Genomic DNA, 18,634 nt, shown 5'->3' with positions numbered 1-18,634 from the left:
GGTGGCGGATGGATGGAACCAGAACTGGAAAAAATTGACCACCAGTGCATGTAGAGTTGTGCAGCTCCAAACGAGGCTGGGGAAGCCCGACCAATACTGCAAAGCGGGGAAAAAAACGAGAAGCGCACCAACCTACCGCATTACCTCAGTAACCAAAATTATTAATTATAAAATGATACTCACAAACAGCGAATAAAATCAGGCATGTAAGTCCTCAGAGGGACTTGAAAGATAAGGAGCCAGCGCGAATCCCATCATGGGGGTAGATACTCCGTACAACTGATGCGTTTCGGAGGGCATCCCTTCTTCATCAGCGCTAGCTGAAAATGTAGAGGCCGATCTGCTGACGGCCTAAAGATTTACTGCTGCTTAGGAGCTCTGGTTGTCAGCAAAATGACAGCCTCCAGCAAGTAGTAACCGGAGCAGTGCTGGAGGCAATTTATAGCACACACTAACTTCTGCAGAATAATTAATAAAGTAAAATGTGTGTTCCTTGTTAAAGAACATTACTTTTTATCAAGTTTTTATGGGTAAAGTTCCACTTTAACAACCCCTGCTTTAATAGGCCAGTTCAGACCAGAGGTGATATTTCTGATGTTTCGCTGATTGATTTTACATCAGTCTCCTGAGGATTCCCAAAGCTTTCAAGCAGTGCAGACTGAGTTTATATAACTGGTAGCAGTAGAAACCCTTGTCCACAGAAATTGACTTTGTACTATAATAAACCTAGTATAACAGACATTACCGTTCCATATGCTCCTCTCCCCAGCACCTCTCCCTTGATCCAGTAAATGGAGCTGTCATCATTGCTAGTTTTGAAGTAGTTGCCGGACTGCTTGGAGTTATTGGTGTTATTATCATTGGGGCTTGTACATCGGTTGTTCTGTAAAAGGAAAACCAGTGGGATAATCAGTTAAAGGTCCATTCCAAAAGCAGTAGTATGGCCAATACCACCGCTTAAAGTGGAGCTCCACACAAAAGGGGAATTTCCGCTTTAAGGACTGCTCCCCAGCTCCCCATTAAGGATTAGCACCTTTGGGGGGAGCGGGTACCCGAATTTGACAGGTACCAGCTCCCAATTGCGGTCGGACCGCCTAGGCGATCGGAAGCCGAAGGTGTCCTCCCTTCCTTTAGTCTTCTGGGACACGTGACAGGTCTCAGAAGACTACAGGACCATTCTTGAAGCGCAGTGTTATTCGCTTATGCGCAGTGGGTAGCCGGCTGTGAAGCCGCAAGCAGACACAGCCGGGTGCCCACACTGAAGATGCCGGCCTCCAGGAAGGTCGGTGAAACGGGCTGCGGGGGACATGCCACGGGACCGACGGACAGGAAAGTGGCTGTTTTTTAAAAGTCAGCAGCTACAGTTTTTGTAGATGCTGACTTTTATTTTTTGACAGGATGAGTGGAACTTCGCTTTAAGGATGACAACACTGGACATTAATAAAGCACTGCACTATGCTTTACAGATTTGCATTGCTCTCCGTTGGTTTTAGAAACAAAAAATGGAAGAGTCCAATGACTTGATCTGTCAAATTCACATGACTGGCTCTTATCCAGTCTCTGAGCTCTCTACTACGCTAAGCAGAGCGAAATCTGTGGGGCAACGTAGGCTCCACACAGCCCCCTGCATTTTATGAATGGTTCGTATAATGGAGATCAGATAGTGATACCTGTTCTGTTATAAATGAGCAGCCACAAAGTCATGCCAAAGAAATGAACCAATAGCAACCTATTAACTTTCAGTTCATTGTAGTTAGGTCTCCTTCACACTAGCACAGAACACTCTTCAGAGAGCATTTGACTTCCTGAATGACCTTCCAACAATGATTCATTTGATGCTTTGTACATACCAGAAGAAGATCAAAGTTTTTGCATTGCCAAACCAGAGCCCAGACCTGAATACAATTTGATTTGGGGCACTTTTGAAAAGAAGAGTGATCAAAGAATCCCAAAGCAGGATCTGCCATGCTGATAGACTTCTACCCCAAAAGATTGAATGCTGTCATAAAATCAAAAGGTTCTCCAACAAAGTTATATAACCATGGTATTGTACGCTTTTTGTTTTTTATTTGTTCCTTTTTAATGATTTCAGTTTGTTTTTAATTTAAAGAAGTACAGCCAAATCTCATTCTGCTCTCCTATGACCTGTTTACAGCTGACAGCTGGCCCATTCATGTTGTATGGGCTCAAATCGCACTGCAAAGGTATCGGTTTCAAGTATTTGAGCATTTGTAACAAGTACTCATGGAAATGCTTAACATTGTTACCGATATCGGATTAGACTTATTTTGGCACGGTTTTTTCAGCACAGTTGAACTATCAGTTTTCTATATGTTTACATTGATTTTAGGAGTTGCTGCTTTTTATGCTGTGTAGAAGACTAAAAACCAACATGAGCAATTTGAGCATATTATTCAGAATCATCCAGAATTAAGTCCTTGCTCACATTTCTAAATCCTTGATGGAGGACCCCTTGAAACCACTAAAAGTGCGTTGGCTTCTTTACTAAATACAATGAGAAATAAAACCATTCTGGACAAACCTCTTTAGAGTGGTGCTATCTTCCTTCTCCATTGTTACAAGAACCTTGCTGAGGTTCCTATACCATAGTTTGTGAATCTATTCCTATAGCAACATCTTACCCAACCAGAACCCTTACAAAGGATCTAGCACATCTCCATTCCACCATTTTGCTGTGTAATCTTTGTCTATCTCTATCCATCCACCTGTCCTAAATATTTAATTTTTTATCCCCTTAGCTTCCTACTTCTAAGACTTGTGATGACAGTGAAAACACTCCTTTGGAAGGAAGGAAAAAGCCTCAAGCACTCTTATCTCAGGACGGGACTGCACACCAAGTGTACAGGACAAAGTGCGGTCCAGAAAAACTGTACATTCGTTTTGAAGTTTTAATTTAGTTTTGCTTTTTATCATGACAAATTCATCCCACAGATGGAAACACTACAATGCCATTTATTTTTATGTGTTTGATTGTTATTGTAGCACTTATCTAAGTTACATTACTTTAATGTCTCTCTACTTCTAACAGTTTTGATGTGGTATGCCAGAGCTTTGGAATCGACTATGTAAATAGTATTTACAACCTTGTTGTTTTTATGTTGACTCCTTGGCTGCGTCTAGGTAGTTCTTAGAGAACTGTAGACCAGTATAGATGGGCTTGACCAGCCGCAAGAAAACTGTGAATGCTTTTTTTTTTTTTTTTTTTGTAGTCCAAATGGACAAGTCTGAATATGGATAACTAATTCTACTTACAGCTGATTGACAATCTTGCCTTTTTAGATGTTGCATTCAAAATCCAGAGCTGCACTTTAATTTGGCTAACTGTACCCCATAGCACGTAAGTAGTCTACAAATGTGACAGTCCAGTATATCCTTTAAGATTGAATCTTGCCATGTTGGCTGGGGGCTACAAGGTGTTAGAACTTACTTAAAGGGTGCTCACTACTAATTGTACTCACTATGTTATCCTCACCTGTGCCGCCTGTGCGTTTGCTGCTTTTGTGACTGCAGCTGTTTTGAAAAATGTACAGTGTATCACAGGAACAATTTTGGTGGGACTGAGTAATGCGGTCACATGAATGGTTGCCACTGAAGAGAACGTGTTTCACCAAATTTACGTTTAACAAAATCAACCCAGATGCAACATTAACAACCAATTGTGGCACAAAAAATGTAGTGTATATACCTACACTAAGTCATGGTAAACAAATTCTCAGAACTCAGGAGTCAGTCCAGTCTATTCACTGGCAGGCACACAAGAATCCTTGACTCCAAAACGCATAAGTTAGGAGGAAGCAATGTTTTTCCATACAAGGCATCTGGCTCCTTTAATTTGCTCAGTTTAGTTCACAGTTTATTAGATATGTATCTACAAGGTAAAAAAAAAATCTGTAATATAAGAAAATGTTTCTGAAAGATTTAACAGAATCCTTATCTCAGCATGTTCATCCCTGATTGTTCAATGTGTAAGTTCAACTATGTCACCTCTGATTCATGGCAACTCAATCTCCTTGACAATGAGCGCACAGATTGCAATGACTTCCAACTTGCCATCTGTAATTGGTACTGCAATGCTCCATAAGATGTGTTGTCATGTCTGAATAAAAGTTAGCAATCAATATGTTATATATATATATATTTGTATATATTTTTCACTGAAATGGAAATACACCTTGTTCTGAATTTCATTCCTGCTAGCAGCTGACAACCTTTACCAGGGTGAAGTTCTTAGCGCTTTTCCAGTTGACTTTTTAAACTAATGGACTGCTGAGATGGCCAATCACAACACAATAGCTGCCAAATTTGCAGCAAGGTGTAGCTCCTAAACTGAAATGCACTGCTACTGAATAATGTTAAAGTAGAGAAAATATACTAACCAACGTTTTGTGTTGGCTTTTTTAAAACCTTGTCTTGTGTTTTCTTTTTGTCATTTTAAGTTTATTGAAATACAGATAGGGGGGTGGGTGGGAGGGGCAGCTGCCTGGACACAGTGGTTTACTGTCAAGATGGAGGCACCTTCCTTTTGTTACAAGACTGAGCGGAATAGTGACAGCGGCATCACTACTCCTGTCACCCCATCACTGGGAGCAGCGAGGAGAGAGCCCAGGAGGTGTTGCAGGCTGTGTTCTTGCTCCCCCCTCCTCCTTCCAGCCAGTCCAGCGTCTGTATTAACAAGCCAGTAGTGGTGTTCACAGGAGTTCAGGAGCTGCACTTGCCAGAAGGAGCAGGGGGAGAGAGGAGTGCAGGAGCTGCACTTGCCAGAAGGAGCAGGGGGAGAGAGGAGTGCAGGAGCTGCACTTGCCAGAAGGAGCAGGGGGAGAGAGAACACACCACGCACCACCATGCGCAGAAGTGTTCACTGGGGAGGAGGTGGGGCTGTGCTTTCTCTCTCCCTCCAGCTCCTCCCTCCAGTCAGTGTAGTGCTCCTGTATGCTTTAAATACAGCTGCTGGGTTCTGCATACAGGTGGACGGACAGCCCCGTTTGTTTGCGCTCTTCAGTTTTAATAATTCTTCCCCTTAGTGCGTTGGAGAGAGGCAAATAAACACTAGAAATTTGTGTTTTGTGCAGATTTCATGTCTGAGCTATACAACCACTTTAAGGAATGCAGTGAAAACAGTATACTGATAAGGACATCTTCTGCTCTTCTATCAGCATGTTCCCTGTCAGCACATTTGTATGAATCCTATGTTGGCTCAAATTACTTCCTTTCCTTCTCCCAGTCCGAGTGCTCCTGTACAGGGGATTGCAAGAAGCTGATACAAATTCCAGATACTTACACTAGTATTTTAAAAATCTATATATTAAATTCATAGCTGCATTCATTTCTATCTTTTATTTATGCCTAACATTCAGGTTTAACAACTAGCCTACAGGGCACTTATACCCCCTTCCTGCCCAGACCAATTTCCAGCTTTCAGCTCTGTTGCACTTTGAATGACAATTGCGTGGTCATGCAACACTGTACCCATATGAAATTTGTATCATATTTTTTTTGTGACAGAGCTTTATTTTGGTGGTAGTTAATCATCTCTGGGTTTTTTATTTTCTTAAACCAGAAACCACTGAAAATTGTGAAAAAAAAAAAAAGTTTTCTTAGTTTTTGTTCTAAAATTTTCTAAATAAGCGATTTTTCTCCACTGATGTGCGCTAATGAGGCTGCAGTGATGGGCACTGATAGGCTGCACTGATGGACACTGATAGGTGGCACTGATGAGGAGGCACTGGTAGGCAGCACTGATGGGCATTGACAGGCATCACTGATGGGCACTGAAAGGCAGCACTCATATATGGCACGGATAGGCAGCACTGACTGGCATTGATAAGTGGCACTGACTGGCACTGTTAGGTGGCACTGACTGGCATTGATAGGTGGCACTGAAAGGCAGTTTAAATGGGCACTGATATGTGGCATTGATGTGCACTGGTAGGCACTGAAATGTGGCATTGATGGGCACTGGCAGGTGGCATGGATGAACACTGAGAGCTGGCACTACACAGATCATCAGGGCACACTGATCATCAGTGCCCTGATCAGTGTACATGTTCCCTCTGAGGGATGCCGATTACCGGCTCTCCTCTCTTCTCGAGCTGTCGGCATGACAGCTCTTGAGAGAAATGCCGATAACCGGCATTTCCCTATTTACATGTGATCAGCTGTGATTGGACACAGTTGATCATATGACCGAGCTGAGATCTTCGGCTCTTTCTGTTGATCGGTGATTCGCTGTGTCCAAGGCACACAGCGCACCGCCTGGAGCTGCACATGTGCGGTTAGAATGGGAGGACGTCATATGACATCCTCCCAGAACGAGAGAACTGCCTTGCGCCCGTCATTGTACTATATGGCGGATGGGAGGCGGTTAAAGCAAACACTGTCATGACGTGAAATTTTTTTAGAGGTTACCTGCAAAATGAGGGATACTTACCCTCGCCACCAGAACCCTGCACTGTTTAGTAGAAATCATCTCTTGGCCACAAGGAAACCTACAATATGGAAGTATCGGTCTTCTGGGTTCCCTACAACTTTCACCAGTTCCTTCTGCTGACCTTCACATCATTACTTTATCCTGTATTATGTGGAGACTGGCAGAAGGAACCAATGAGAGCTGCAGGGGACCCAGAGGAGACACTCCCAGAAGTGCCCGGATTCCCTGCAGACTACAGATGAAAGGAGCAGTGTCCTTCGGCATGATTCGGCATGATATTCCAGATTTTGTTTCGCAGGCTTTCCTGGTTTGAAAAAAAAGATTGGCATAATTGTCTTATAGCTTTTTGTTAAAGGAAAACTATGCTTGTGCGTGGCTTACATCCTTACCCTTCATCTTCAATGGTTTTTGGTAAGTGACCTGTAACAAGTATGCACTTTAGGAGGTCTGATATTTCAATCTGTATGCTTGTTCCAGTTCCATGACTAAGGACTAATTCACACTAGAAAAATGCAGGTTTCGCCAGAACACACAGAAAACAATTGTCTTCAATGTGTCCTGCTCACACTTGAATGCAGCCTGTGAGTGAGCTGCAGTGCAGAAATCTTCAACATGTCCTTCTATTCCACACCTCCACTCACCTGTAACTCTGCTTCTCCATGTGTTTATAACCACTGCAGCTGAGCTACAATTTGTGAAAATGAAAGAAATGTAACACTATAACATTTAATATAATATAAAATTTTGTTTTTCTTTTAAAAAAAAAAAAGCAAACTGCTTTAGACGCACAAGGCACCGACCACCAGAGCTAACACTTCCTGCATGGTAAATTGCAGAGGTTTACTGTGCGGGTAGTGTTAACAGACTCTAAAAAGACAGCCATGCAGCAAGTATTTACAGAAGGTGGTCAACAAGGAAAAGCATGCATGTGCCCTTTAATGGCTCACATAATTTGTTACCTGTATTGTATTTATTTTTCCTCCAGGCTTAGCATTTTGCTTGCAGTGAGTGTTTGTGCTTTGATCATTATTTTGATGGTTCTCCACAGTTTTTGAACTTATGGACTGTTCATCAATCTGTTCCAAACACCTTTGGAAAGAAATCAACATGTCGCTAGTTTCACTGTTGTGCTTGCTGTTCATTGGGATGGAAGTGCAGTACAACAGATCTGATCTTTCTTTTTCCCTGTCTTCAATCAAGATTTCCTCCTTTTTTTCTCTAGAGTTTAGAATAATCAATGTGGCTTTGCCTAATGAGAGCTGAACACCTTCTGATGGTCTTTTTGTAACACTGAGCTCCTGAGGTGGTAGTCCGAAATCTGCTTCAGATATTGGTTCTCTTTGTTCCTCATCATTTTCACTGCTTATGTTTTTGGGCTGAGGCCCAACAGTTTCTATTCCATTTTTCTCCTCTGGTTTAACAAGTCCAGCATGTTCCTTTTTCAAATTTTCGGCATGGTTAGCTTGTCCCACTTCTTGGAACATTTTAATGAAGGTGGTTTGGGCTGCTTGATTACCAGTGAGTGAGTTTTCTATTGTGGCTTCTTTAATGATGGATAAATCTGAGAAATCTGGACGAGGGAGGTTGAGTATGCTGTTTGGTAGATTATCTGTAATAATTTCATTAACATTTCTCTCTTTTATGGTTTTGATTTCCCAATCTGTGCCAGATATAATGACCATATTGTCTTTCTTTATATCTTCTGCAGCCACCGATTTTGTCAACAAGCTTTTACGTCGACTCTTTGTTGCAGAGGGTTTTTTTCTGTTCCCAGGTTTTGCTGTTTTGGAAGATCTTGCACTGTTCTCTCGTGAAGACCCTGACCGAATACCTTTGGAGGAACAGCTTCTAGAGGTTGAGGCAGAGCTGGTTTCCTTACGGCCTTTTCTGTCTTCTTTAGAACTATTGATGTAAACTGGAGTCTCAAACATTTGAAAAATACCTGGGCCATTGTTTTGTGGATTTATCTCAACAAACATGTCACTGTAATGTATGTCCTGGAAATCATGTGAAGTCTTTGCTCGTACAGGCATGGCTGGATTAACAGGCGATTTTAGCCTTTGCTTTGTATAAAGGGATAATTGGGTTTGTGAACGTTGGCTGTTTCGCTCTGCACTGCCCGGTTTGGGCCTGCCTTTCTTTGACGTCTTTGAGGGTGAAGGTCCAGAAGAGTATGCTAAAGTGGGCAAAGGCGTACATTTGCCACAATTTCTATTGCTGTTGGAGAGAGGCCTTGGAAATTTTAGGTTAGTTGCTGAGTTGTTTTTTATGCTTTTCGTTTTCTTACTTTTGTCATTTTCTTTTTGGGCATTTATGTTAAAACTTCTGCTGACGTGAGTGAGAATGCTCAAGTTTGGCTTAACTTTAGCAAGATTCTGTTTGACTGCAGGATGGTGAACTTCTGGTTTAGCCTTCTGTTCAGAGAAGGTGATTTGTACTAAGGGGACATAGCTTGCCCTGGCTATCCGTGGTGAAATATGTTTGATGGACTCTATGACCTTGTTGACATCCAGTAGCCTATTGTCATTTAATGGAATTTTGACGTCATCATTTGATTTTATAATAGTCATACTACTGTATAACACGTCTGTTTTGTCTTCCAGTAGGTCTTGGTCACAATTTGTAACTAATTCATTGTCTTCGCTGTCATTGTTTGTATCTCTTACAGTTTTATGGTGATTCTGTACTGCTAATGGTTCGCTTTCGAATGACGATTGTGTCTTTTCTCTCCGACTACTACTTGTCTTGTCATTCGTGTGCAGTTCAGGTAATCTGCTGCAAATTTGAGGTAGGCTAGTATTGCCCTGGCTTTTTGAGCCTCCTTTGTTCTCTCTTCTTCCAGAAGCAATTCTAATGCTCGAGTGAGCACTTCTTGACAGTTCACCTGTGTGGTTTGCACTTTCAGAACTGGTAACGCTGTCCAAGCTAATCTGAACTTGATCTTTAGATAAGACCATATCTAACCCATCCACTGGCTTCCGAACACTCTTATGTCCACGTGTTAATTTGTCATGTCTGGATTTATCAAACATCCCTGAGTTATAAATGGTAATCGATCTCTCTGTTGTGCTGTTTCTTGAACTGGACTTTGGCAGAGGTCTTAGTCTGTAGGATTTAGGGGATAGAGGGGAATAATATACTGGAGGAAAAGTCTGAAATAAGAAAAAAAAATGAAAACTTAAATTAATGCAACTTCTCAATCCAGGCTAGACAAGATACCTGCCTCAGAATAAGTAGGATTCAGGGGCGGATTGACAACTCATGGGGCCCCCGAGCAATAGGGGATCATGGGGCCCCTGTGTCCTTGCCCAAACTCAAAAAAGCCTATGAAAAAGGTACCAGGGGCATCTCATGGGGCCCCCTACTGACCCCGGGCCCTCGTGCAGTGCCCAAGTTTCCAAATGGTCAGTCCGCCCCGGTAGGGTTACATCTGTCTATGCTTTGTAGTGCCGTGGTTCACCACTGCTTCTCATGGGACTCTTGATGGATTGAAGAAAAGCACCTGTAGGTTACACCTTGCTCTAAGGCTTAGTTCACACCTATGTTTTTTTGCTTTTGATCCATTTTTTGCATTCTTTTTAAGGGGAGTTTTGTGGGGTTTTTTTTGTTTTTTTTTATTAAAGTTGAAAATTTTTTGTTGCTGAGCAGAAAAAAAAGCACCAAACAAGACAAAAACACGTGTGTTAAAACACAAAGCCCAATGCAAAAAGCATTACTGCATGTGTATTTCAGCAGCTTCTCCATTGAACTCTATTGTAGAAAAAACACTGCTTTTTGTGCTTAAAGCCCCTAACCCTTTACAAAAACTCAACAGCTGAAAAAAAGCATAGATGTGAACATGTCCCATAGGAAACCATGTTAAATTGTTCTGTAGTCTGTTTCTGCAAAAACCACAAAAAATGCATTGGTGTGAACCAGGGGTAAGGGCTGATTCACATGCAGTCCAGTGCATTTTTAATTTGCATCAACAATGCATGGACACTAGTTACCAAAGATTTCATTGGTATAGTTCACACCAGTGCAGTGCGTAGCAAAACACATCAGATATGCACTGGAATGTGTTTTTCCTGCAATTTCTGTTGGCGGTTAGGAACCAGCGCCCGCTGGCATCCTATCAACCAGTGACTCATCCCTGGCCAAGTCCCCATGTTGATGAAGACAAGGGCCTCTTCTACACAACCCTAGCCTGGTGGTTGTGGGAGTGAAGGTGATAGCTTGTTGGAATCTGGAAAACACCTTTAACTAGGGGGGCCCCAGATCCCCCCCCCCATGTGAATGAGTACCCATACTCATTCACCAAAAAAAAAAAGTCCTTTAAAAAAAATAAACATGCCCCCAAAGCAAATACATCTTCAATCATGAACGCTGATTCCTTAACAGATGACTCAACCCTGCTCCTGTTAGCAGGGATGAGTCACTGGTTGTTAGGAGTTGGCACCTGCCAGCATCCTAACAACCAAAACTCAGTAAACTTTGGCAAAAAAAAAAAAGCTATAAAATGCACTGTAACGCATTAAAAATGCATCAGAACAGTACATGCAGACATGCATCTGGATCGTAGAAGTGTAGCGTGAACTAGCCCTACGAATGAGTGCCTCTGACTGCATTCGCCACCAGTCATTGTCTCCTACGTTAGCCCTACATGTCCTGATCCTTACTGAAGGCAGGTACTGGTTTCTGAACAATCATGGTAGCTTTGTATGGCTAACCAAATCCTATTTGAATGTCTGTTACTTAAATAGTCATTATACATAAAATGTGACAATTATTTAAAGTGGCTTTTATAAAAGGTTTTTTGTTTAAAAAAAAAAAAAAAAAAACTACATTGAAGGAAATAAGTATTTGATCCCCTGCTGAATTTTGAATGTTTGTACACTCATAAAGAAATGATCAGTCTAAAAACCGAAAGGTAAGTATATTGTAACACTGAGAGACAGAATAGCAACAAAAAATGGAAAAGAAATGCATGTCTAACAAATGATGCACTGATTTCCATGTTCATGAGGGAAATAAGGATGTGATCCCCTATCATTCAGCAGGATTTCTGGCTACTAGGTCTTTCATACAGATAACAAGCTAAGATTAGAAGCAGTCTCTTAAAGGGAGTGCTGCTAATCTCATTTTGTTACCTGTATAAAAGACACCTGTCCACAGGAGCAATCAAACAATCAGATTCCAAACTCTCCACCCTGGCAAAGACCAAAGAGCTGTCCAAGGATGTCAGGGACAAGATTGTAGACCTACATAAGGCTGGACTGGGCTACCAAACTATCGCCAAGCAGCTTGGTGAGAAGGTGACAACAGTTGGTGCAATCATTCGCAAATGGAAGAAACACAAAACTGTCAGTCTGCCTAGGTCTGGTGCACCATGCAAGATCTCACCTTGTGGAGTGTCAATGATCATGAGAACAGTGAGGAATCATCCCAGAACTACACGTGAGGATCTTGTCAATGATCTCCAGGCAGCTGGGACCACAGTCACCAAGAAAACAATTGGTAACACACTACGCCGACAAGGATTGAAATCCTGCAGTGCCCGCAAGGTCCCTCTGCTCAAGAAAGCACATGTCCAGGCCCGTCTGAAGTTTGCCACTGAACACCTGAATGATGCAGAGGAGGACTGGTTGAAAGTGTTGTGGTCGGATGAGACCAAAATCGAGCTCTTTGGCATCAACTCAACTCGCCGTGTTTGGAGGAGGAGGAATGCTGCTTATGACCCCAAGAACACCATCCCAACTGTCAAACATGGTGGTGGAAACATTCTGCTTTGGGGGTGTTTTTCTGCTAAGGGGACAGGACAACTGCACCACATCAAAGGGACAATGGACGGGGCAATGTACCATCAAATCTTGGGTGAGAACATTCTTCCCTCAGCCAGGGCATTGAAAATGGGTCGTGGATGGGTGTTCCAACATGACAATGACCCAAAACAGACGGCCAAGGCAACAAAGGAGTGGCTAAAGAAGAAGCATATTAAGGTCCTGGAGTGGCTTAGCCAGTCTCCAGACCTTAATCCGATTGAAAATCTGTGGAGGGAGCTGAAAGTTTGAGTTGCCAAACATCAGCCACCAAACCTTAATGACTTGGAGAGGATCTGCTAAGTGGAGAGGGCCAAAATCCCTCCTGAGATGTGTGCAAACCTGGTGGCCAACTACAGGAAACGTCTGACCTCTGTGATTGCCAACAAGGGATTTGCCACCAAGTCATGTTTTGTGAAGGGGATCAAATACTTATTTCCCCCATGAACATGCAAATCAGTGCATCATTTGTTAGACATGCATTGTTTTTGAATTTTTTGTTGTTATTCTGTCTGTGTTACAAGATACCAAACATTTGATTTTTAGACTGATCATTTCTTTGTGACTGGGCAAACATTGAAAATCAGCAGGGGATCAAATACTTATTTCCTTCACTGTATTTGTGAGTGAAAATGTCTCTCAGGAGATCGTGGAAAAGAACCATTACAAATGGACTTATAGAAGAATCTGAATATTAGGTATTACTTCTGTAAGCTTCCCTAGGAAAGATGATTCGTATTTTTCATATTTAAGATGTGCTTGTGATATGTAGGTATTTCATATAGTCTCACCTTACTGTTTCCTGGGGCTTCACTCGAACTTAATCCTTGAAAACACAAAATAAAAGTCAATGCTTTATGTCTCCTGGTGTATACTGTATGCATTGTTCATTAAAAAAAGAAAATTCAAAAGTCATTGATCAAAGGGTAGAGATCCTAGTGCTCAAATAAGAACTACATCTGTTGCCCAAAGCAGCTTTTTTTTTTTTTTTTTTAAACCTCTGCAGAGTAAATTATGGACTTGTATATTACCATTACCCTATTCCTTCTCTATTGAACTGTATTTTAATTGTACTGCCTACCTAATAGCAGGCTATCCCCTCTTCAGTCTATCATAAATGTTGCTGCCAAACTCTTCCACCTAATTGTTCCATATGTGCCATCCCTCTCTGCCAATCCCTCCACTGGCTTCCCATTGCCCAATGAATAAAATTCAAAACATTAACAATAACATAAAACCATTTATATCTCTGCCACCAATTACATCACCAATCTTGTCTCAAAATATCACCCAAACCGTCTTCTCTGCTCCTCGCATGACCTCCTGCTCTCTAGCTCCCTTGTCTCCTCCTATGCATATAAAGAATTCCCCTTTATATGGAAAAACAGAGAGATAAAGTATTTGGGGGTGAAACTTTCTGCTTCATGTACAAACCTGTATAAATTAAATTATATCCCACTCTTAAATGAGATTAAGAAGGAACTTAGGAGATTCGAGGGAGGTAACCCATCCTGGATAGGCCGTATAAACCTGATAAAAATGATAATCGTACCAAAAATCCTCTATAAATTTCAGATGATTCCAATCAAAATCCCGGAGGTCTTTTTTAAAGTAATAAAAAAGATGTTAACAAAATATATATGGAAAAATAAAAAACCTAGAATATCATATGACTTGTTAAATAGAAATAAAGAGAGAGGAGGCTTGGGAGTGCCAAATATTAAGAGGTACTATAAAGCAGTAGTCCTAGCGAGAATTTATGATTGGACACACAATTCTGAGGGGAAAAGGTGGGTTCAGATTGAGAATGAATTAAGTGGAGTTACCTTGAAGAGAACTATTTGGGCACCAGCACAATATAGAGGGCTAAAAGATACCACGAGTGTTTTTACATTAAATGTTTTTAAAGTTTGGGATAAATTGCATAAATTTATGAAATGGGATTTTAACTCGCAATTAATTTCACTGAGGAATACGGATTATTTTCCTCCAGGTAAGGAGGAAAGTACAGGGAAATGGATTAGAAAAGAAGATATCCAACAGAGAGATATAATGGAAGGACAGGAATTGAGAACACTTGGGGATTTGAAAGGGGATAAAAGGGAACTTTTTATTAAAATAGATGAATGGAAATATCACCAATTAAAACACTTTGTCAGAAACCTCCCAAAACCGTTGAGATCGAGAGAGGATTGGAACCTGTTTGAGAGGTTGTTAGAAACACGGGGTGACGGGAGGCGAGGCACTGCAAAAATTTATAAAACCCTCACTGAGTTAGACACTTACACAAAACCAAGGTATATAGGTAAATGGGAAATAGATCTGGGAATAGAGATAGATGAGGATAAACAAAGGAAAATATATAGATTAATACACGAGAATATAAGTATGAGAGAGGTGGAGGTAAATTATAAATGTTTAACGAGATGGCACATTACACCGAATATTGAGTATAAGATATGTGGGGAAAATTCACTAGAGTGCTGGAGGGGATGTGGAAAAATAGGCACATTATATCATATATGGTGGGAGTGCCCAAAGATTCAAGGTTTCTGGGAGCTAATTGTCCAAGTAATTGAGAATATCTCTGGGATAAAGATAGGACTGGACCCAGCAGTATGTCTACTACATAGTACAGAGTTATCAGTAAATAAGTACAAGGATTCGGGTATATGGTGCTATCTAAATGCGGCGAAGGGTCTGATACCTAAGTTTTGGCATAGACCAAAGGTGCCTAAGATAGAGGATTGGGTGGAAAGAACTAATCAAATTTGTAAGATGGAGAGATTGTGTTATATGCAGGAAGACAGGATGGGGTTGTTCTATAAGAGGTGGAGAACATGGGAAGAATACATGGTGAAATATATGGAGTAACTATGTGAGAAGGATAGAAGGTTTTAAATTCCCTATATTCGCGTATGAAGAGGGATAATTGAATTATGCAGAGTGGGTGGGTTTATATGGGGGTTTGTTTTTTTTTTTTTTTCTTCTTGGGTGGGGGGGAAATTAGATTGAGGAGGGGTGGTAAATGGGAATAGAGATAGTTAGAAATGTTATTAAAGATATGTAAATTTGTATGAGAATAATGCTGAAATGTGCAATATATATGGAAAATAAATAAAATTTAAATTATAAAAAATAAATGTTGCTGCCAAACTCTTCCACCTAATTGTTCCATATGTGCCATCCCTCTCTGCCAATCCCTCCACTGGCTTCCCATTGCCCAATGAATAAAATTCAAAACATTAACAATAACATAAAATCATTTATATCTCTGCCACCAATTACATCACCAATCTTGTCTCAAAATATCACCCAAACAGTCTTCTCTGCTCCTCGCATGACCTCCTGCTCTCTAGCTCCCTTGTCTCCTCCTATGCTCGTCTCCAGGACTTCTCCAGCGCCTCCCCCCCATCCTCTGGAACTCTCTAACCCAGTCTATCAGATTATTGCCTACTCTACCCACTTTTAGGCAATCCCTGAAAATGTATTTGCTCAGGGAAGCCTACCCTGCCATCAGCTAATAATGGAATCTTCTATTCCTCCTACTAGTCCATCCCGCACAGTTATTACCTTTTGTACCACCAGCCTCTCCCTCTTAGATTGTAAGCTCCAAGGAGCAGGGCCCTCCTGTCCCTCTTGTATTGAACTGTATTGTTGCTGTATTGTCTCCTGTTATATTGTAAAGCGCTGAGCAAACTGTTGATGCTACATAAATCTTGTATAATAATTTACTGCAGTTCTGTGCCAACTACAGGTAGCATACAAGGATAACTAATGCCCAGGGGTGGACTGACCATTTGGAAACTCGGGCCACTGCCCGGGGTCAGTAGGGGGCCCCATGAGATGCCCCTGGTACCTTTTTCATAGGCTTTTTTTTTAGCTTAGGCAAGGACACAGGGGCCCCATGAGTTGTCAGTCCACCCCTGCTAATGCCAATACATAAACATTTGTAGCGTAAGTACATGCAGCTGTATAGAAATAAATATATACACACAAGACAGAGTAAGTCCTAGTACAAGAAACATCAGGATGGATGAACTGTACCAGTTGAGTGTGTGCCACATTACAGTAGAGGAGAAAATAATGTTGGAGCAGTAAGCTGAACATAGGGGTTGATCTACTAAAGGCATATACAGCTGAGTAAATGAGGTGAAGTTCCACTTTCCAAAGAAAAGTCAAACACTTGCAAGAAAGAAAAAAACAAAACACAGCATTTTTGCTTGCACATGATTGGATGATGGATAGCTGCAGAGGTTCCTTTCATTTACTAAACTCTGGAGCAACTGCACTTACAAAGTGCACAATCGGCTCACAACATCAGTCTCCACACGCATTATTAACTTACTGACAGACATATCAGTCTGTCACTTCACTTCCTCAAACTCAATCTGTCCAAAACCGAGCTCTTAATATTTCCTCCCCTACGTGCCCCCTCCCTTGACGTCTCTGTCAAGATCAGTGGCACAACCATCAACCTGTCTCCGCATACCAGGGTGCTAGGTATAATCCTGGATTCTGAAATCTCCTTTCGGCCCCACATCCAATCACTTTTCAAAGCTTGCAGTCTCAAGTGCAGCAACATCTCCAAAATATGCCCCTTCCTAACCAATGACACCACAAAGCTCCCTTCCCCCATTGGCTTACCTTTACATAGGCTATCCCCCCTCCAATCCTTCATGAATACTACTACCTGGCTCATCCACCTTACCAACCGTTCAGTGTCTGCCACCCCTCTCTGACAATCCCTTCAAGGGCTGCCACTTGCCTAACAAATCCAAATTGAAAATACTAACAAAGCCGTCCAACTCGGCCCCCAGCTACATCGCTAACCTGGTTTCAAAATACCAACTAAATCATTCTCTTCATTCCTCCCAAGACCTCCTCCTCCTCTCTCCCTTGTCACCTCCCATGCTTGCCTCTAGGACTTCTACCAAGCCTTTCCCATCCTATAGAATTCCCTACCCCAATCTGGCCAACTATCTCTTACTCTGTCTACTTTTAGACGATCACTGAAAACTCTTCTGTTTAGAGAAGCCTATCCTGCCTCCACTCCGAACAACTATACATACACTTTCTCCATCTGCTCATTCCTGACATTTATTACAATTTGTATTTCTTGACCCTCCCTTTTTAGATTGTAAGCTCTAACGAGCAGGGCCCTCTCATTCCTCCTGTATTGAATAGGATTGTAACTGTACTGTTTTCCCTCACCAAACTGTTGGCGCTATATACATCCTGTATAATAATAACTATATTCCCTTAGTAAATCTACCCCACTGTGTGCCTTGTTAGATAGTATAGGAGGAAGCAGCACCTGATTGGTAAGGTGGGTGTATATTAGATGACTGTGGGGTTGATTTGCTAAAATCTGGTGCAGTTGTGTATGGTAGCCAATCAACTTCTAACTTCAGCTTGTTCACGTAAGCTTTGACAGTAAAACCTGGAAGCTGATTGGTTTCTATGCAGAGCTGCACCAGATTTTGCACACTCCAGCCTTAGTAAATCAACCCCTGTGTGTGCTTTTCCAGACAGTGGTAGAAACAAAAAGCAGCACTTGATTAGTAAGGTGTATATCCAGGTTTTGCTATTTTTACAGTTACATTTGTCCAACTTGCCATACCTGCTTTGATCTATGTGGGTTTGCCCATTTCTTTGTAATCTGACAGTTTCGTACAGACTGCGGCACTGCTAATGTTTATTTAATCAATACGCTTTATTCAATAAAAATATCGTGCCCTGTTAGTCTATATTTTTTTCTTGTGTTTCTCCCTGTCATCGGAGGCTTAGTCATAAAGGTGAAGGAGCTAGTAGACAGAGTAGCATTCATACATGTTAAAAAGATCTACAACACTCAAATGAACATTGTTCTATTTAAATAAATTACAAAGTATGATCATCTAAAATACGCCCAAAAATAAACTACAACACTGAAATTAAACCTGAAATTATAGCACAAATTTACAATCAACAGATGATAACATTATGCAAGGAAGTACTAGTTCTTACAAACAACCTGAGTGAACCAATGGACTGCAGCTGTAGTACAGGAGATGACCAGAGACTGCGGACACAGTGCAGGAGATGACCAGACACTGCGGACACAGTGCAGGGGATGGCCAGAGACTGCGGACACAGTGCAGGAGATGACCAGACACTGCGGACACAGTGCAGGGGATGGCCAGAGACTGCGGACACAGTGCAGGGGATGGCCAGAGACTGCGGACACAGTGCAGGGGATGGCCAGAGACTGCGGACACAGTGCAGGGGATGGCCAGAGACTGCGGACACAGTGCAGGGGATGGCCAGAGACTGCGGACACAGTGCAGGCGATGGCCAGAGACTGCGGACACAGTGCAGGCGATGACCAGAGACTGCGGACACAGTG

The 18,634-nt window shown here is 41.8% G+C and overlaps 1 protein-coding gene across 1 annotated transcript in view; it reads right to left on the bottom strand.

Annotated features, from left to right (window-relative positions):
* The window catches only part of MAP3K19 (mitogen-activated protein kinase kinase kinase 19), an 85,359-nt gene that overhangs the window by 34,918 nt on the left and 31,807 nt on the right, over positions 1–18,634 (bottom strand). Inside the window, exons 10-12 of the mRNA XM_089683601.1 lie at positions 13,038–13,072; positions 7,408–9,600; positions 746–883 (exon numbers count right to left, since the gene is read on the bottom strand). Of these exons, the coding sequence (XP_089539727.1) occupies positions 746–883; positions 7,408–9,600; positions 13,038–13,072 (2,366 nt within the window). The remainder of the gene's footprint in view (positions 1–745; positions 884–7,407; positions 9,601–13,037; positions 13,073–18,634) is intronic.

The sequence above is a fragment of the Staurois parvus genome, unplaced genomic scaffold, assembly GCF_062004578.1.
Source record: "Staurois parvus isolate SC_StPar_1 unplaced genomic scaffold, SC_StPar_1.0 ptg000315l, whole genome shotgun sequence".
Taxonomy (NCBI): domain Eukaryota; kingdom Metazoa; phylum Chordata; class Amphibia; order Anura; family Ranidae; genus Staurois; species Staurois parvus.
Note: the sequence above shows the minus strand (reverse complement) of the source record. Positions and strands in the feature narration are given on the sequence as shown.